This window comes from Phyllobates terribilis, unplaced genomic scaffold (assembly GCF_046119375.1).
Source record: "Phyllobates terribilis strain yellow unplaced genomic scaffold, ASM4611937v1 Scaffold_3__8_contigs__length_932513732, whole genome shotgun sequence".
NCBI classification, from domain to species: domain Eukaryota; kingdom Metazoa; phylum Chordata; class Amphibia; order Anura; family Dendrobatidae; genus Phyllobates; species Phyllobates terribilis.
This window is the reverse complement of record NW_027362763.1, coordinates 108194773-108215542: the sequence shown is the minus strand read 5'-3', so window position 1 is coordinate 108215542 and position 20770 is coordinate 108194773. Positions and strand designations below refer to the sequence as shown.

Sequence of the window (20770 nt, the reverse complement as noted above, 5' to 3'; positions counted from 1 at the left end):
GTTGCCATTTGAAATGACTTTAGTTTTGTGCCTTGTCTGTGATCTGCTTTGTTCAACAACATTAAACAACTGAATGAACATCCTCCAAGCCCAGTGATTCCATAATTTTTGTCAGGGGTTGTACACTGGAAATTACCCTGTGTAACTATTGAATATGGGGAACTTAGGTGTAACAGGCAATAGTCCTGTATGTGCAGAGAGGGTCCTGAATGTTGTGGCCTTTGGATTTTGCTGTATGTACATCAATAAAAGGACATAAATAGAACCTTTGACCTCTGTGCTATTGTTATTTTGAATGCCAGAACCTTATCCTGATCTATGTTATTTTTGGTTCTGGGCACCATTACTTAATAGTGAGCCCAGTCTTTCTTATTGGTTTAAAAAAATTGGGACTGCACTCTGATGACATCTGGGTGGGGTCCAAATTTCATGAACTGCCAGAAAGGAAAAGGTGGAGAATTTTGGTTTTTAATTTCTTCACGTACAAGAAAATCAGATGACACTTGGACCACGCTCTGATCAAACTCTGATCCGAATAATTGGGCTGATTTTCTCGCATGCGAAAAAAATTGGACGTGTGAATGAGGCCTCACATTTACACACTGCTCTGTAAGGTTATGTTTTTTCAGTTCACTTAAAAGGGTTGCCCACCTTTTTATCTAAATATATTTATTTGAGGTTAAAATATTTTTTGCAATTGGGTTTCATTAACAATTTTTGCACTGTTTGACTTATCCAAGCTCCTTCTTTCCCTGCACATTCAACTTTGATGTGATCTGTGGTCATAAATCAGTTGGGAGGAACTTAGAAAAAGACAGATAAAATAGTTAGAAACTCCCCATCAGACTGTCATAGTGTGCTGACTGACTGATTATCAGTTAACTCTTTCTGCAGTCAGCAATAGACAGTGCATCACGGAAGCTACAGAAGGAAAACAGTGCAATATTTTTAATGAAACCCAAATGAAATGCAAAAATTAATTTTAGCTCAAAATACATGTATATAAATAATTTTAAAAAAGTGTCTAGAAACGTGGACAACCAGTTTAAGTTTTTCACTTAAGACTTAAGATAAGTTTTGCAAATACAAGTTCACACAGGAAAACACTTTGACCCCCTCCTGCCAGAACCCGTTTTTGTCCTTTTGAGCCATAGTTTTTTTATTTTTGCATCATCACACCGGTATGAGGGCTTCTTTATTGTGAGGCGAGTTGTAGATTTCAATGACTCCATTCACTTTACCATATAATGTACAGTCATCCCTTCATGACATGGCAATTTTTGAAAGTTTGTAAAAAAATGTTTGCTTTTGTTGCCATTTTCTGAGATCCGTAACGTTTTCATTTTTGGGATCTGGTGCTGGGTTTGGGCTTATTTTTTGCATCCTAAGCTGACTTTTTACTGATACCACTTTGGGGTAGATACGATGATTTGATCGCCTCTTATAGCATTTACTGCAATGTTGCGGTGGCCAAAAAAACGTAATCTTGGCATTTTGATTTTTTCTCATTACGCCATTTACCGATCGGATTAATTTATTTTATATTTTTATAGATAGTACTTTTGCGAACGTGGCGATACCGAATATGTGTATTTTATTTAATGGTTTTATTTTTAATGGGGCAAAGGGGGGGTGATTTGAACTTTTGTGTTTTTTTTATTTTTTTCATATTTTTAAAACTTTTCTTTAAACTTTTTTCCTGTATTTATTAGTCCCCTTAGGGGGCTTGAAGCTACAATCGTCTGATCGCTTGTGCTATAAATCGTAGTGCATTGCTTTTACAGGAGGTTCATCATAACAGGCATGAGGGTCATCAGCAGAACCCCGACTGTCGTGATGACCCATTGGCACCCCGCGATCATGTCACAGGCGCACACGCTGGGAGCGTGGAATGATGCTCATCCCTGCCGGTGCTTGTTATATGCTGATGCCGTTGCTGTTAGAGGCACATAATGGCTTATTAAATCAGCCATCATGTGCAGTGAAAAATGCAGGCTCGGTGTGCGAGCCTGCATCACAGGCAGTACATGACATAAGTTTATGTCATATGTTGTGAAGGGGTTAAAAATAAAGATTTTTTTTTTTAAATACACATATTTGGTATAACCCCATCCAGAAAAGTCTGATCTATCAAACTATAAAAATAATTAACCCGATCTGTAAACACTGTAAACGAAAAAAAAAATTGAAAAAAACACCAAAATTGCTTTTTTGGGGGTAATTGCAACACCGCAAAAAAAATGCAGTAAGAACTGATCAAAATGTCATATCTATCTCAAAAAGGTATAAATAAAAATGTCTTGTCCTGCAAAAGATAAACGCTCACACAGCTCCATCAACATTATTGGTCTCGGAAAATGCACATTCTTTTTCTTTTTACAAATTTACGTGTTTTTTTTTTTACCAATAAATAATAAAAAAAAATGGACAAATTTTGTAATCGTACTGATAAGGAGAATCATACCGCCAGGTTATTTGTACCACACAATGTGTGCCGTAAACAATTCCCAGAAAACAATGTCAGAATTGCGGGTTTTTTTCCGTAACATCACTGCACTTGGAATTTTTTTTTCCGTTTCCCAGTACACTATGTGGTAAAATGAATAGTTTAAATCAAAAGTACAACTCGCTCCACAAAAAACAAGCCCTCAATCTATGCCAACGGAAAGATAAAGAAGTTATGGTTCTTAGAAGAAGAAGGGGAAGAAAAAAACAAAAACGCAAAAACGGAAATTGGCCACGTTGGAAGGGGTGGCATTTATATTTTGATAGATCGGTCTTTTATGGAAAAGACAATGGCAAATATGTTTATTTATTTCCTCCTCCATACACAGCGGTCAAGTGATTGCTGTGTATAGAGAGGGATCAGGAGCTGCTGGGTCATCAGAGACAGCTCTGCTATGCAGTCAGGAGGCTGGATTTCACCTGTAAGGCTGTGTGCCCACGATGCGTTTTTTAAGCGTTTCCATAGCGGCAATTCCGCCACAGAAACGTTTAAAAAACACTTGGTAGAAGGCCTGCCATGTTCCCCAATGATAATCCGCATGTGCTGTGCACATGCTGCGGAAATTTCCGCTGCGGACTATCATTGTGGAAAAATCCGCAGCACTACCAATTATTTTGCATAATCGCGGCATTTTCGCCGCCATTGACTTGCATTGAATCGCTTAATATCTAACATCACTACATGTGCACATGCGGATATTAAGCGACTCAATGTGCGGATGGTACCCGGGTCTGGAGAAGAGGAGACTCTCCTCCAGACCCGGGTACCATAGTACCTTTAAAAAAAAAGAATTAAAAAAAAAAAATACACCTTCTGATGGCCCCCTGTCTCCATAGCGATGCGTCCTGTCTTCCCAGCGGCTCGCGGTGGTCTAAAAGGACCTGCCATTACGTAATTTAGTCATGTGACAGGTCACGCGACCGCTGATGTCGGCGGTCGCGTGACCTGTCACATGACTAAATTACATCATGGAAGGTCCTTTTAGACCACCGCGAGCCGCCCAACACACCGGACGCACCAGAGGAGACCGAGGGCCATCGGAAGGTAAATATAATATTTATTTTTTACCATTCTTTTACTATAACTTGGTCACACTATATAAATCCATGCCGGTTGCATGGATTTATATAGTGTGACCAAGTTGTCAAGCACTTTCCAAGTGATGCTAAAATCACTTGGAAAGCGCTTGACAACCCGCATGCGAAATCGTATGTGAAAAACGCTTCACATCCGCTTGTCTCTGGCAGGAAAAACCCATGTAAAATTCGCATGCGTTTTTTCTGCCAGGGAGATGCAGAAACGCTCAGGAAAAATTCGAGAGCATTTCTGCATCGTGGGCACATAGCCTTACTGGGGCTAATGTACCAGCCCCAGTTACAGGGGAAATAAGAAAATAAAAACATTTAAATATTAAAATTCCCCCCTACTCCCAAACATCTTTCATGACATTATGGGGGACACGATGTGTAAAATAAATGAAAAATATAATGAATAGATAAACAATAGGTAAAATTAAACAAATAAATAAAAATACAACCGTCAATCTAAATCGCTGCTACTAGCCCGACAGCATAAAATAAGTGTCCGCTATAAAAAGATAATTGTTACAGAATGGGGAATAATTTTTTAAATATGTTTTAGTTGTCTTCTGTGGTCATTAAAAAAGGGAAATACGGACACTTATTTTCCCACTGATATCGCCCAATATCAGAAAAAAAAGAACATATAACGGTGACATAAAAATGAAGCTTATGTATCACAAAAAAAAACTGCAGAAACTACTTGAATATAGCAATGAGAAAAAAATGTGGAACTCTTTAAATTGCATTACTGATGAGAGAGTATGTTCGGTTAACCCTTTCGGCGAGTATGCTCGGGCGAGTACCGAGTATCTTCAGCGTACTCGGTGATATGTTTGAATCAATCTCGTGTGCATGATTTGAGACTATTTGACAGCTTTAATACATGTGGGGAATGCAAAAGAAACAAGCATTCCTCACATGTATTAAAGCTGTCAAACAGTCGCAAATCATGCACACGGGAGTGATTCAAACATATCCCGGAGTACGCTGAAGATACTCGATACTCGCCCGAGCATACTCGCCGAAAGGGATAACCAAACATACTCGCTCATCACTAAATGGCATGTATGAAATAACATAATGCATTGTGAAAGTGTTTGGCCCCCTTGAACTTTTCTACCTTTTGCCACATTTCTGGCTTCAAACATAAAGATATAAAATTTAAATTTTTGGGGGAAGAATCAACAATAAGTGGGACACAATCGTGAAATAGAACGAAATTTATTGGATATTTTAAACTTTTTTAAAAAAAATAAAAAATGAAAAGTGGGGCGTGCAATATTATTTGGCCCCCTTGAGTTAATACTTAGTAGCGCCTCCTTTTGCTGCGATTACAGCTGCAAGTCGCTTGGGGTATGTCTCATCAGTTTTGTACATCGAGAGGCTGAAATTCTTGCCCATTCTTCCTTGCAAAACAGCTCGAGCTCATTGCGGTTGGATGGGGGGCGTTTGTGAACAGCAGTTTTCAACTCTTTCCACAGATTCTCGATTGTATTCAGGTCTGCACTTTGACTTGGCCATTCTAACACCTGGATACATTTATTTTTGAACCATTCCATTGTAGATTTTGCTTTATGTTTGGGATCATTGTCTTGTTGGAAGATAAATCTCCATCCCATTCTCAGGTCTTTTGCAGATTCCAACTGGTTTTCTTCCAGAATGGTCCTGTATTTGGATCCGTCCATCTTCCCATCAATTTTAACCATCTTCCCTGTCCCTGCTGAAAAAAAGCAGGCCCAAAAGATGACGCTGCCACCACCATGTTTGACAGTGGGGATGGTGTTTTTAGGGTGATGAGCGGTATTGCTTTTACGCCAAACATATTGTTTTGCATTGTGGCCAAAAAGTTCAATTTTGGTTTCATAAGACCAGAGCACCTTATTCCACATGTTTGGTGTGTCTCCCAGGTGGCTTGTGGCGAACTTCAAACGAGACTTTTTATGGATATCTTTGAGAAATGGCTTTCTTCTTGCCACTCTTCCATAAAGGCCAGATTTGTGCAGTATACGGCTGATTGTTGTCCTATGGACTCTCCCACCTCAGCTGTAGATCTCTGCAGTTCATCCAGAGTGATCATGGGCCTTTGGCTGCATCTCTGATCAGTCTTCTCCTTGTTCGAGATGAAAGTTTAGAGGGACGGCCGGGTGTTGGTAGATTTGCAGTGGTCTGATACTCCTTCCATTTCAATATGATCACTTGCACAGTGCTCCTTGAGATATTTAAAACTTGGGAAATCTTTTTGTATCCAAATCCAGCTTTAAACTTCGCCACAACAGTATCTCGGACCTGCCTGGTGTGATCCTTGGTCTTCATGATGCTCTCTGCACTTGAAACAGAACCCTGAGACTATCACAGAGTAGGTGCATTTATACGGAGACTTGATTACATACAGGTGGATTCAATTTATCATTACCAGTCATTTAGGACAACATTGGATCATTCAGAGATCCTCACTGAACTTCTGGAGTGAGTTTGCTGCACTGAAAGTAAAGGGGCCGAATAATATTGCATGCCCCACTTTTAATTTTTTATTTTTTTAAAAAAGTTTAAAACATCCAATAAATTTCGTTCCACTTCACGATTGTGTCCCACTTGTTGTTGATTCTTCCCAAAAAATTAGAATTGTATATCTTTATGTTTGAAGCCAGAAATGTGGCTAAAGGTAGAAAAGTTCAAGGGGGCCAAATACTTTCACAATGCACTCTATATGTACTATTTAGTGTTATATGTCTCTATATAAACTAGACCTTAGCTTTGTTACCTGGAAAGCATTCATTGTAGCAAATCCATATGTGAATATCTGTTTGGTCAAGTAATCAAGTTCAGTCAATAGAGCAAATCCAAAGGACCAAGTTAATCCAAAAACTGGGGTTAAAACCAGGATGGCCTTCAAGATGCTCTTTGCTGTTTCCCTGTCTTCTGGATGGTTTTTATCGGAAACAGAAGGACGGGATAACTTGGAGATGACAACCAGAAGAGTAAGAAAGTTGAAGACGATGATAGATCCAGCTGGTATGGCAAATGCATAGATGGCACCGCTCCCTGGATTCAACCAACATAGTTGCTCATGACTATATCTACCTTTAGGGTAGAAATACAAAAATGTGCCAGCAGCTATGATGGCTGGGATCAAATATCCAACGATAAATGACAGAGTAACATAAACCTTCTTTCTTAGATGGTGGAAGACAAAAAGCAATTGATGCAAGAGCATCACACTTTGGGCAAAGGTCCAGAAGAATAGGGCTAGGTAGAAGAAATGGTTTAAAAATGTTATCGAAAGGCAAATGAGCTTCTTGGTGATGACAGAAGGAAATGCCGAAGACAAGAAGCAGATGTCTGCACATAGTAGAGACATTGCGATGTTGACCAAGGAGATGTGTCGAAAGTACGAGATATTTGTCCTCACTACGGCTTTCCATATATACCACTCAACCAGGACACAGATACAGAGTGAAAATATGGAGACGCCAAGTCCAGCATAGGTTATCTCCTCGATTAGAGCCAAAGGTTCTGCCTTTATAGACATAAGAACCGCGAACGAGGTCAAGTGGCTGCAACTACAGTAGGTTACATTGTCTTCTACCATTGAAGTGCAACCAACATCTGACCAAGCACCACCAGATCCTTGTAGAGAGAAGTCCCAGAAAACACAGTGTTGAGAATACCTATTATCCGACGTGTTTGTCTTGAAAGACATTAGGATATCACAAGAAGCCGAGGTAGAATCTGATAGCCGTATAGAAGTAGATTGCACAAGGCTATTCAATTGTGAGTCATTAAACTTTTCCGTGGTACTTGGTAGGAGGCTTCCAATAGTGTTGAAGGCTACACTGGTGATCTTGACATTGCCTTTTTGCAGAAGTGAGGATATAGCTTGCTGATCAATTGACATGCTCACACCAAGTTTTCCAAAGGTCTTCTTATAGTCTTGGCCAACTTGTCCCATTTCATATACATTGCCTTTTAACTGGATATTTTCTAGATCAATTTCAAAGGAGGCATTGTCTGCACGAAGAAGCTGGCTAAACCGCTCTACAGATTGAAGCACTGTAGAAGCCGGAGGACTTTTGGAGTCTTTCCACAGAGATGTATAGCTGGGGTTTGTGAGGTTGCTGGCCAAAGTAAGGAAACCCTAGAAGCAAAAGAATGGGATAAATGAGGTTTCATCACCAGGGCACATTTAGAATTCACTTTATCTTATACAGTGAAACCCTTTGAGACAACCACCTAAAATTATCTTGTAATGTGGTTCTCCTAGAAGGGTCGTCTTCTCGAAGAAGATGGTATGCATGATATACGAGGGAATTGAAAATGTGTTGCAGATATGCTAGTGGTATTCTTGAAGCGGTGGTCTTTTGGAGAAGTTTCATTGTATACACTATGTCGTTGAAGATGACCAAGTTAAACGATCAAGCATCATGCTGGAACTTCCTTACTATAATCTACTGGAGTAAAGGTATTGATGTCTGGTAAGTGGTGGTTTCACTGTACAATGGACTGTATTTTGAAGTTTGGAGGACTCTCTAGTGAAGTACAATGTGAATCTCTCAAGAGTTTGTCCCTAAAAGTTTTAGAATCTATCAGATGGGGGTAGTTGATAATTTTCTTACTACTTCCATTGAAAAACTTTTTTGGGTGTAAAGAGTATTTCATTTCGTACACAAAAACAACATTATGGGTGATGGAAAAAGGACTTGATATGGCTCCTAAAAGGGGCTTCAAAGAGGTTGTCCAACTTTACAGTAAAATGCCCCAAAGGCTTGATCTTCTTTAAATATTAAAATCTGTATTACTTATCTTCTGGAACCCTTGAAGCTCCAGAGCATGTCTGCTGTTCCCTGTTTATCTTTGTAGGCAAAACTGCACTCAATCACTGGGCTCAGCAGTCCTACCACTGTAGAAAACACAAGACTGTTAAGCCCTGTGATTGACTGCAGAGGTCATGTGCTATCAAAGGGACATCACTGCCGTAGCCATGTCAACAAAGACCGCCAGAGACCAATGGAAAGGCAGTGTTGAGGTTTTCAAAGCAGCCTTTGGAATATTTTACAGTGAAATCAAAAAACCTATTGATAGTAAAGGGTAAAATTCAGAACAAGTGAGATATCTGTCCTTATAAATGGTTTGATTGGTGAGTCTTAGATGAAGTAGATATGACATGTGCAAGGAAGTTTTGACCTGGCCATCATGTTTCTCAGCCCCCTGCAACTTGATTCCCCTTTTGGTCAAGCCAAACCTGGGCGTAAAAGTTCTCCAATTGGTCCCTGACCCTTGCAGGGTCTTAAAATCAAGAAGTTTGGGGAATAGATTAGATTGAGCTGTTTTTTTACAGCAATTGGATTGACAGAGCATGATCTTGGGTGTTCAATGGACCGAAAAAAAGAAAGAAAAATAGTTTCTGAACTTACAGTGACCACATCAGAATCAAATGTGTTGTTGAGAACTGATGATATTCTAGAGATGGTGTTCAATATGTTGACCAACGCGGACACCTCCGCTGTATTGTTAATGAATGCCCCACTACTATTGGACATCTGTTGGATTATTTCTGGTACTCTCACATCGGAGCTTCCCAGCCCTTCCTCCAGTTCCTGGAAAAAAAAGCCATTAAGCACTAAGTACATAAATCTTTACATTCTTATAAAAGTATGTATTCTCATGGGGGTCATTGAAGACTTTTGGGTATATACAATATAGGTACATACAGTGCTTATTAAAATCAATGTGATGCTTATATAATGTATGGAAAAGTTGAGTCCTCTAAATAATGTTTGAAGCCCCCAGACACATTAGATGATATTCAGCTAAATCCGCTGAGTAGGACTGACTGACCATCTCATGTGTAGGGGGCTTCCAACAGATGATATCGGGGATGAGGACGATTGGGGAGATGGAAATTTAATGCCTGATCCTTTTGTTTCCAGAAGTGTCTGGTAGAGGCTTTCTCCTCTCTCATCGTTGAAGACACAATAGTTGAGTGCTTATGTGTATGGAGGAGTTAGAAGAGATCTCTGGCCAACATCTGTTTTATGTATAGACAGCCTTTTACTTTGTAGCTTCTCATAGCTGACCTTCTCATTGACCCCATCTATTAAATCATTAAATGCATTTTCCAAACCAAATATCTGTAAACCTTTTAGAAAAGTTAGTAACATGGTTTTTCCATATGTTCTGCTGTGTAAGGTAATGATGATGGTGGTACCTGAGCATTATTTAAAGCCGTCTGCAAAATCTGGTTTATACAATTGTCTTGTACCATCAGCCACACTCCATCTGCTGTGCAATCCCGGGTCAGATATCCAAATTTCCCAGAAGGGCAGGTTGAAATAGTGGACATACCAGCTTTTGTAATATTCCAGGTCACCCCATAATTCATGTCAATAATGCAAAATTTGTCTTGTACTAAAGAAAAAAACAACTTACATTTTTAAATTTTACAGAAAATTTACTCAAGATCATGTGAAGCTCCTGGGCCCAGATGTAACACTTTCACCAGGGCCTAAGTCACAATTATAATATGCGAGAGTTGGAGGCCATTGTCTTGGTATAGAAGGGTCATCCGACACCAGGGGTCAGATGTCAAAATTCTGTCGCTTTCATAATTACACCCCAATATACCAATAAGAAATATGTTTTAAAGTAATGGAAAATTTCATAATACAAAATGCATATTACAAAGTTAAAAGAAAGTTCTTACAAAACGAGGAGAAGTTAAGGACACTGTAATTGGTCCCCAGTTGTGATCTTCACTTCCTAATCATGCTGTACAATTTTATATCAAAATGAATCTAAATGACCACGAATAATCAGACTTTCATCAGACCCCTGAAATAAGTCAGACCCCAAAGTTTGTTTCAACTTTACACCCCCAAATAATTGAATCCCAAGTCTTTAGACATCAAAATCAATTCTGAACCTACAAATTCAATGCAAGCCTATGCATCTCCATGGTAACAGACTACGAAAAAACCCGGTGTAGTCTGACCCCACAGTCTTCCATCTGTTTCTTACGTCTCAGTAATCTAACCCATGAACTTAACGTTGGAAGAGATGGAAGGAGATGGAGAATAATTGCGGAAAAAGAATCAACACAAGCTTTGTTGCGTGTTACCACAGAGACGTATGGGGTTGAGAAGATCTGTAGACACATTTGTTTTCCAAGAAAAGTATAGTTCATCCTTCCTAGATGTTCTTGAGGACTATCATGTCTATCTTTGAAGAACGGCCTTCGTCATAGAAGATAAAAGCCACAATTTGAGAGTTAATTAGAATGTGAGGACCAGGTTGCCAACCGTCTAGAAATTACAGGACAGTCCATAAAAATAGGAAACCTTTTTGCCATGTCCGCAATTTTTTTTTAAGGCATTCGTGATTTTTTTTTGAAGCTGAAGAAACTTATTCAGGTTATTTTAACTGTAATTGTCATAATTTTAAATTTACAGTGAATGTAGCTGATGTCTTCATATCAGAATTATTGGCTGTAGACGTGGATCACTTATAATTATAATGATTTATTATAGTTTTCCAATATGTCCGTAAAAAATATTTTCTGTCTGTGACTTTTTGATAAGCTGTTCATAAAAAATAAAAAATCAAGTTGGCAACTCTGGTGGAGACCATCTTGGGCATAAATATCCAGCCCCATGGTGTTATTATATTCTTTGTTCTACGAGTCCATAATCTTTGATTCTAGATATAGTGTTTTCTTACGGAGACACTTTTGTTGGTACTAGGTAAAGTCCCCAGTCTTAATTGTTGGCCTCTGAAAGGTACTCATGGAATTTCTACTTTATAATGGGACTCTTGGGCGATTATTACTTTATATGGGGACACTCGGCATTACTATTTTATAAAAGGGCACAAGTAATTTATAAGGGGGGCTTATAAAGGAGGGGCTTAGGCCATTATTACTTTCTAAGATGGCATTCGGGGCATTATTACTCTATAAAGGGACATTTGAAGTATTTTTACACTATAAGGCGGTATTTGGGAGGTTATTACTTTCAAAAGGGGACTTCAACCATTTCACTGGTTGTCCCGTCTGGTGAGGACCACCTCTCACTATAGCGCCCGTTCTAACTTTCCCATGGTACAGGGTACGTACCTTGGATGATAGTCACTGTGATAGTGGACTCTTTTTGTTGTCCAGCTTTATTTGTAAATGTACAGGTGTAATTAGTGTCATTAGTTGGACGTGGAGGAAACAACGAATAACATCTCAAGTCCGTCCTTCTACCTGTCGAGATAAAAGTTATTATTATACATATCTGATTTCCAATAATAATACACGTTTGCTGGAAATACTGTATTTTTGGAGTTTAGACCAGTTTAGTTTTTTTTATTTTACATCTAATTGCTTTCTGGATTTAAGACTGATTGGTAGGCCATTCAGTCTGGCACAGGGGCGTGCTGAAGCTGTCAGTGCTTTGATTGACAGCTCGGCTGTCCAATCTGAGACTAGGAGGGGCTGGCTGTCTTTAGGTGGTCATTGCCCAAGGTGATTACTCCGCTACTTAGCAGGGTTATTAGTCCCAGACCTCTGCCAGACGTACATTCAGCGAAGTGTGGTTTGTCTCTCTGTGTCTTGTGTTCTGCTTGTTGATCTTTCGCTGCCTGACCTTGGACCTCGTTTGGACCATCTGTCTTTCTGACGTGGAGCGTAATAGTACGCCCCACATCAGATCCCCCTGTTTGTTGCCGGCTCCGGGGCTGAACCCGCACCTTTCTGGGCACATGTCAGCTGATTTATACAGCTGACATGTGCCTGCAACAACCGCGGGAGGAATTGTGATCCACCCGCGGCTGTTAACTAGTTAAATGCCGCTGTCAATCTCTGACAGCGGCATTTAACTTGTGCTTCCAGGAAGCACGTCATTGGCCCCGCCCATCGGAGACCCCGTCACATGATAACGAGTCACCGATGGGTTTGCATGACAAACCTGGGTCTGCAGTAGACCCCTGTGGTTGTCATTGCCAGATTGCTATGAGCGCTGCCCAGTGGTCGGCGCTCATAGCAATAGAGCAATTCTGCTACACAGAGGCGATCTGCTCATCGCCTCTATGTAGCAGAGGGGATCAGAAAACTGCAGCTTCTAGTCTCCTTTAGAGACTATTGAAGCATGCAAAAAGTGTAAAAAAATGTTTTTAAAAATATAAAAACAATAAAAAAATATATAAAAGTTTAAATCACCCCCCTTTCACCCCATTCAAAATAAAACAGTCAAAAAAAACCACACATACAAATATTTGGTATCGCTGCGTTCAGAATCGCCCATCTATCAATATAAAAAAATAATTAATCCAATCGGTAAATGACATAACAATAAAAAAATTCAAAATGCCAAAATTACGTTTTTTGGTTGCCGCAACATTGTAATAAAATGCAATAACGGGCGATCAAAACATCGCATTTACCCCAAAATGATATCAATAAAAACATCAGCTCGGCGCGCAAAAAATAATCCCTCACTCAGCCCCAGATCGCGAAAAATGGAGACGCTAAAGGTCTCAGAAAATGGCGCCATTTTTTTTTTTTTTTTTTCAGCAAACTTTGGATTTTTTTTTCACCACTTAAATAAAAAAGAATCTATACATGTTTGATATCTGCAAACTCGTAATGACCTGGAAAATGATAATGGCAGGTTTTAGCATTCAGTGAATGTGGTAAAAACAAAAAACAAAATACAATTGTGGAATTGCACTTTTTTTGCAATTTCACCGCACTTGGAATTTTTTTCCCGTTTTCCAGTACATGATATAGTAAAACAAGATCACTTCAGATAACCATATGATAGATGAAGTACAACAACAGGTAGATCTCCGACAGAGACATGTTCTTCCTAAATCCACCACTATACTTGTAGAATGGATTTTTTGCAGGGTAAGACTCACCTCAAATTATTAGTAAATGACTGCAAGCACAAAACTGGTAATGTTGTATACTCACCTCGCTGCACGCCCAGTGTGATATTATCATAAGTCCAGGATACGTTGTACTCTTCACCATCGAATGCTACACAACATTCCAGCACCAACTGCGAAGTGTCCTGTGAGGTCAAAGTCTTCTGGATTGGGTTGACAATGATCTCACTTGGGAGTAGGGTTACATTGACCAATGCTTTTGCTTCATGTACCAGGGTGTCGTTGAAGAACTGGCAAGTATATATCCCTGGAACAAGACAGAATCTTATGACTTAGGATTCTAAACAGAAAGAACACAAAACAAAGGCAGGCAGGGACAGAATGCAGTAGTTCAAGTCTAAAGTGCCCATAGAGATTAGATTGTGCTCATGCGTAAGGAACTGGTGGAAGATCTTCCATTAAGCATACCATCTCCTTACAGGGGCTACCCTAACAGGACAAACTCTTCTCAAATTGAACTTGAAGATAGATACAGGGAAAATGAAAGATGAGTAAGAAAATTGGCTTTGTAGTCCAACCTGTTGGAGGAAGTGATCTTATAAGTCAGTGTCCAAGACGTAATAAGCCAAAATGGCTAAACAGTGATGAGCAAAAGGGTAACAATTAGTGTTGAGCGAGCACTAAAATGCTCGGGTGCTCGAAGCTCGGGCCGAGCTCGCCGTGATACTCGGGTGCTCGACCCGAGCAACGAGCCCAATGTTAGTCTATGGGAGACTCGAGCATTTTTGCGGCGGCACCCCCGGCAGTCTTTTAAAAGCCTAACAAGTGCCCAAAACGATAGTGACAGTGCTCAAATGACATGGGGACAGCATGGGGATCGCTCCAGGAAGCATTTCTGACCCCCAGGTCACTGCTGTCAACAACGTGGTCAGAGGTATTGACGCGCCCCCTGGGACATATTCCTTTTTGAGGGGAATACCCGGCACCGGATCAGATGGGGGGTTGTAGTCTCCGAGCGGCTGTGACCCGGCCCGTGCCCAGGGCGTCAAGCTCAGTGTTATGTGGCAGTCCTACAGATGTTATTAAGAGTTCTTTTGTGTCGACTACGCCACCCGTTGTGATGCGGTCACTGTGGCCGCCGCTGCAGCAGGGTCCGCTGAGGCTGATGGTGGGTGCGCAGCTTGGTGGGATAACCCCCAACGGGAGGGGTATAGCCTCAGAGGGGACAGGTGCAGAGGATGGGGGTTGTGGTGGTGCGGTGCAGACGGCAATGAAGACAGAGGCGGGTTGTGCAGTTAAGGGTGTTTACTTACTGCAGATGTTGTACTGGTCACTCCAGCTGCGAGTGACCACCCGAGCCGTGCTGCGTCCACCAGGTCCTGGATCCAGCCAACCCCCAAACAAGTCCGGAGCGTGGCCCTGAGCTCTCCTTCTGTCCCGTTCTCTGGCCGTCCCCCACCAGTGATCCACCTAGGTCCAGCTCCCTCGGGCCTTCTGTTGGGACACCCTTGGCCTTGGGTTCCCTGACCCTTCATGTGGTGTGCCTTCGGGGTGGATGTGATGGGTGACCGTGACAAACGCTGCCCACGGTCTCCGGTCTCTGGCTAGGGTGTGTTTTCTGCCCCCACCAGCTTGGGTTCCGGTACCCTGTGCCGACTCCTCACCCGGTGCTTTAATTTGGGTTCTTGGGTCCTCTCTGTTTTCCCCTCTGGGTACTCCTTCTCTGCTCCTCTCTCACTCAGGGTCTCTCTCTTGCTGCAGGCTGACTTCCTCTCTGCTTGCTGTCTGCTCCTCTGCAGCTGTCTTGCTGTCTCCAACTGACTTGTTCTCTGCATCTGACCCTGTTCCTAGTTGGTGCCCACCTTATATACACCCTCTATGTGTGAGCTCAGGTGACCAGCACCCAATGAGCTCCTATCTTTACCCAGGCTGCTCCCCCTATCTGCCCCTACACTACTTGGGATGTACCACCCCCCTCCCACTCCAGCCAGGAACAGACTCGGTTGTACCTGCACATTTCTAAGTGGGAGTACCGTCGGTCTGCTCCTCGGAAATGGGATGTATGTAGTGCATGCAGCCTACCGAGCTCAGATCCACACTCCATCCTTACCCGGGAGTGGAATATCACACCTCTGGGTTGAGGTGCAATACCCCTGTAGCAGCCGAATCCTCAGGGTGCTACATTCCCCCCTGGTAAATCACAGCACGTCCTCGGGCTGTAAGACATAAATAACACCAAAACATACATTTTTTTTTCATAACCATATAAAATATATAAAACATCATATATATAAAACTTTCTCGTCGCCTCTGGCTCCTCCTCCGGTCACTGTGCAACGTGTGACCGGGTACAGTGCGACAGTCTTTCTAGAAAACATGGTTTTCCTATAAAACCAGTAGGGGGCGCTTTAGGAAGCGCAACTATATACAGGGGAAGTTGGCCGCTCTCAGTCCTCGGCCAGGTAAAGGGAAGGGAATGGCTGCTCACAGTCCTCAGCCTGGTATGGATACGGAATTACGGGTGAATGGGTGAACAGTTCACTCAGCTGGTCCCAACGGGGACTATATATATGTAGCAACAGTTTCTTTGTACCCGGTCGGGTAACTATTTACATCACCTGCTCTGCCGCACTCAACGGCGTCTTCCTCCTGCTCTTTGCTTGCAGCTGGTTGTAGCTTCAGACCCGTCCGGGTCCTCTTGCTCCTCCTCCTCGCACCGCAACTCCTCCTCCGTCAGGCGGTGTACGTGGAGGGCATAAGGTCCTTTGGCACACTTGTGCCGGGTAAAGGTGACCTCGTCTCCGATGTAGAGGTCACGACCTCTGTGCCCCTCCGGCAGATGGGACTCCACGTCTCTGCGCGTGACAAAGACGTCGCCGGGGGTGTTGTTGTCTCGAATGAAGCCCCACCCATGCTGCTGGTTGAACTTGATCACTGTCCCGATGGTGCGGGGACAATGCGCTGCACGGGGGTCCCTCCTGGTCCGGCTCTTCTGCTCGGCGCTCCTTATTTGGGCCTGTTGTTCCCGGACCCGCCTCTCTCTCCGCTCCCTCGCAAACTCTTCGAGCTGCTGTCGGCAACACTCAGCGCGCTCTGCTGCAGCTGCCCTGGTTTCCTGAGTGAACCCCATTAGATCTTCTCCGGTGGGGTCCCACTCAAACTGTGCTTCCGCTAGCGGGGGCGAGATCCGTGCCACGGGCTTCGGAGCCGGAATCAGGGGTTCATCCAGGGGTCTTAGTTTCTGCTGCCGTTCCAGCTCATGGTATTCTTCGGGCCAGATGAAGGGCCGCCCGTCCGGCCATGTGAGCTGGCTGAACAAGTCCTCCCCCAGGTGTGGCACCCTTGGTTTTACGGGTGCGGGCGCGGTGGTGGTGGCGCCCGGGTTGCCCAGGCCTTGCGGCCAGGCCTGGGGCACCTGGAAGGTGAAGGGCACCGTTAGGACGGCGGCGCCCTGGGCTACCTGGCCTTGCGGCCAGGCCGGAGGCTCCGCGGAGGTAGGGGGCGCTGTTGGTGATGCGGCGCCCGGGGGTACTAGGCCTTGCGACCAGGCTGGTGGTGTTTCCTGCTTTGTCACGCTCCGGGTCGAGGCGCGTGACGTCACAGGGGTCGCTTCGGCGGCTTCCGGTCGGGGCCTAGTCCATAGCGGTGACATGGCGGCTACGGGCACAGCAGGGGGACTTTCGGGCTCTGCGACGGGGAGCTGGGGCAGGTGGGCGGTTTCTCGGCTTGGGGTATAGGCGTCCCCTTTACCTGCCTCCATGCGTTCGGCTCCCTTCTCGGCGCCGTCTCCGGCCTTGGGTCCTCCCGCGCCATCCTCAGAGGCGGTCTGTTTCCTCTTCCAGGGTAGCGTGCTCCGTTGACTGGTCTCAGCTTGCTGGGCCATCTCCCGGCTCCACTCCGCCAATATCTCGCGCTGTACCCGGGCCATCCTCCGTGCGAGGCCCTCCAGGGCAGTCTGTGCACACTCCCGGTCTCGGGGGAGCTGTGCAAGGACCTCCACTAGGCCTAGTGGGGTCGTGGTGTCTAGCAGGCTCCTGACCAACGGGTCGGTGCTGCTCTGCTCTTCTTCCAGCAGGCTCCTGGCCAGCGGGCCGGTGCTGCTCTGCTCTCCTTCCTCGGTCTTTAGCAGACTCCTGGCCAGCGGGCCGGTGCTGTTCTGCTTTCTCTCCATATCCGGGTAAGCTCCTCCGCTACTCCTCGTTAGACTTCTTGCCTCCGGGTGCGCTCGCTCCAGACTGCTCCAAGCGACACCCATCTTCGTTCTTTTCTTTCGTCTCCTCCCACTTCGAGGGCGGTCCCGGGGCAACTCGGTGACTGTCAGCTCCAGGGGTAGTTCTTTCACGCTGACAGACACCTCCAGCATCACAGTCTCTGTTGGTGGGGGCGGTTTCCACTTTTGGCGCCATTTTCTGTCCTGGCCCACGATGGGAGGTGGCCTCTTGCCCTCCTTTGGCACGCCCATAATGGCGTCCGCTGCTCCTCCAAGGCGGGAAATCTTCGGATTTGGCGGGAAGCGTCGCCCAGTGGCGGGAAACTCTGCAGATGGCGGGAACAAGCTGGAAATGGCGGACAATCGGCGGGAAACAACCTGTGATGGGGTCCGATGGCGTGGACCCTCCGGAACCGGCAGGAGACCTCTTTCTGAGGTAAACTTGCACTTTTCTTCAGGCACGCAGTACCCGGGTGTTGCGGGCACGTAATCCTGCCGACTACGCCAAAGTTGACGCGCCCCCTGGGACATATTCCTTTTTGAGGGGAATACCCGGCACCGGATCAGATGGGGGGTTGTAGTCTCCGAGCGGCTGTGACCCGGCCCGTGCCCAGGGCGTCAAGCTCAGTGTTATGTGGCAGTCCTACAGATGTTATTAAGAGTTCTTTTGTGTCGACTACGCCACCCGTTGTGATGCGGTCACTGTGGCCGCCGCTGCAGCAGGGTCCGCTGAGGCTGATGGTGGGTGCGCAGCTTGGTGGGATAACCCCCAACGGGAGGGGTATAGCCTCAGAGGGGACAGGTGCAGAGGATGGGGGTTGTGGTGGTGCGGTGCAGACGGCAATGAAGACAGAGGCGGGTTGTGCAGTTAAGGGTGTTTACTTACTGCAGATGTTGTACTGGTCACTCCAGCTGCGAGTGACCACCCGAGCCGTGCTGCGTCCACCAGGTCCTGGATCCAGCCAACCCCCAAACAAGTCCGGAGCGTGGCCCTGAGCTCTCCTTCTGTCCCGTTCTCTGGCCGTCCCCCACCAGTGATCCACCTAGGTCCAGCTCCCTCGGGCCTTCTGTTGGGACACCCTTGGCCTTGGGTTCCCTGACCCTTCATGTGGTGTGCCTTCGGGGTGGATGTGATGGGTGACCGTGACAAACGCTGCCCACGGTCTCCGGTCTCTGGCTAGGGTGTGTTTTCTGCCCCCACCAGCTTGGGTTCCGGTACCCTGTGCCGACTCCTCACCCGGTGCTTTAATTTGGGTTCTTGGGTCCTCTCTGTTTTCCCCTCTGGGTACTCCTTCTCTGCTCCTCTCTCACTCAGGGTCTCTCTCTTGCTGCAGGCTGACTTCCTCTCTGCTTGCTGTCTGCTCCTCTGCAGCTGTCTTGCTGTCTCCAACTGACTTGTTCTCTGCATCTGACCCTGTTCCTAGTTGGTGCCCACCTTATATACACCCTCTATGTGTGAGCTCAGGTGACCAGCACCCAATGAGCTCCTATCTTTACCCAGGCTGCTCCCCCTATCTGCCCCTACACTACTTGGGATGTACCACCCCCCTCCCACTCCAGCCAGGAACAGACTCGGTTGTACCTGCACATTTCTAAGTGGGAGTACCGTCGGTCTGCTCCTCGGAAATGGGATGTATGTAGTGCATGCAGCCTACCGAGCTCAGATCCACACTCCATCCTTACCCGGGAGTGGAATATCACACCTCTGGGTTGAGGTGCAATACCCCTGTAGCAGCCGAATCCTCAGGGTGCTACAGTATTAAGCCACTTTTACGGGCTCACAATAAAACGTTCAAAAACGAAAGTGAAACTTTTTTCCTGTGAAATATGTTAAGGAACATCCTTTCCAGGGAAAAGACTTGTGTATAAGTTAAAATACATGACCAAAAACAAAAATACTCCTCCACACCTTCGGCTATGTTCACAAGTAGCATTTTTTATGCGTTTTTGCACTTTTGTATTGCTTTCAACTATGACAAATGCATTCACCGGGAAATGTCATTTTAACATTTTACAACCTTATCTGGCCATGTGCTGTGTGACACATGCATAAAGTGCTGAAAAGACATGGGAACAGCATGGGGAAGACCCCTGGAAGCATCTCTGACTCCCAGGTCACTGTCTAAAAGTGTGCCCATCATAAGTGATCCTTGCCGCATCAGAAGATGCAGACTTGCAACTATCCCCATGCAAGTTCTAGTCCCAGGGCAGTGTTCAATTGTACCTCCCCCATTCCTTGCAATACAAGCGCAAGTATGCAGCCTGCCACCCACCCACCCCCAGGCTGCAATACCATACTGTTTGCTTGCTTGAACTTGAAATTGGGCCTTTTAGGCATGTGGAGGCGGAATCTGGCCACCACGTCATGGCTGTGTTGGCGGCCTGGAATCCATACTCAGTCCCCAGCCGCCCGGCGGCCGGGTGTCCACACACGGTCCCCAGCCGCCTGGAGGCAGCCAGGTGTCCATAAACAGTCCCCAGCCTCCCCTATTTCTCCTTGGAACATCCCCCCACACACTTTTCTTATCCCGGCCTGCTTTAGGCAGCATTGGACGAGCCCACCAGAGAACCAGACTCCTCCGGTGGGCCCTGACTTCTCCATCGGTGGAGTTGAGAGTGCCAAGGTGAGGAGCATGATGATGATGACAGAAGTTAGCATCTGCTATGTTTTCTTTTAATGCAAGTGTAAGTGTGCAGCCTGCCACCCACCCACCGCCAGACTGCAATTCCATACTGCTAGCTTGCACTTGAAATGGGGCCTTTTAGTTTGGAGGAGGCCGAAGCTAGCCACTACCTCATGGCTGCTTCGGCAGCGAGGTATCCATACTCAGTCCCCAGCCGCCCCTATTTGTCCTGGTGTGCCTTATACATAAGATTAAGCGCGTATACTAAAACATTACCTGTGCCCTCCCCAGTGCATTTAGTGGGAAGGAGAGCCTATTTCGCTGTAGTGTGTGCATGCCAAACCCCTGTTCATGGTACATGCGAAGATGCCTCCCACCTTGCACCTGTCGTTGCAGACTTGCAACTATCCCCATTCAAGTCCTTGTCCCAGGGCAGTGTTCAATTGTACCTCTCCCATTCCTTGCAATGCAAGCGCAAGTATGC

General features: G+C 45.2%; 1 protein-coding gene across 1 annotated transcript in view; it reads right to left on the bottom strand.

Annotated features, from left to right (window-relative positions):
* The window catches only part of LOC141258483 (adhesion G-protein coupled receptor F3-like), a 65401-nt gene that overhangs the window by 8429 nt on the left and 36202 nt on the right, over positions 1-20770 (bottom strand). Inside the window, exons 8-12 of the mRNA XM_073673476.1 lie at positions 13538-13759; positions 11696-11827; positions 9794-9993; positions 9000-9182; positions 6350-7723 (exon numbers count right to left, since the gene is read on the bottom strand). Coding sequence (XP_073529577.1) covers positions 6350-7723; positions 9000-9182; positions 9794-9993; positions 11696-11827; positions 13538-13759 — 2111 coding nt within the window. The remainder of the gene's footprint in view (positions 1-6349; positions 7724-8999; positions 9183-9793; positions 9994-11695; positions 11828-13537; positions 13760-20770) is intronic.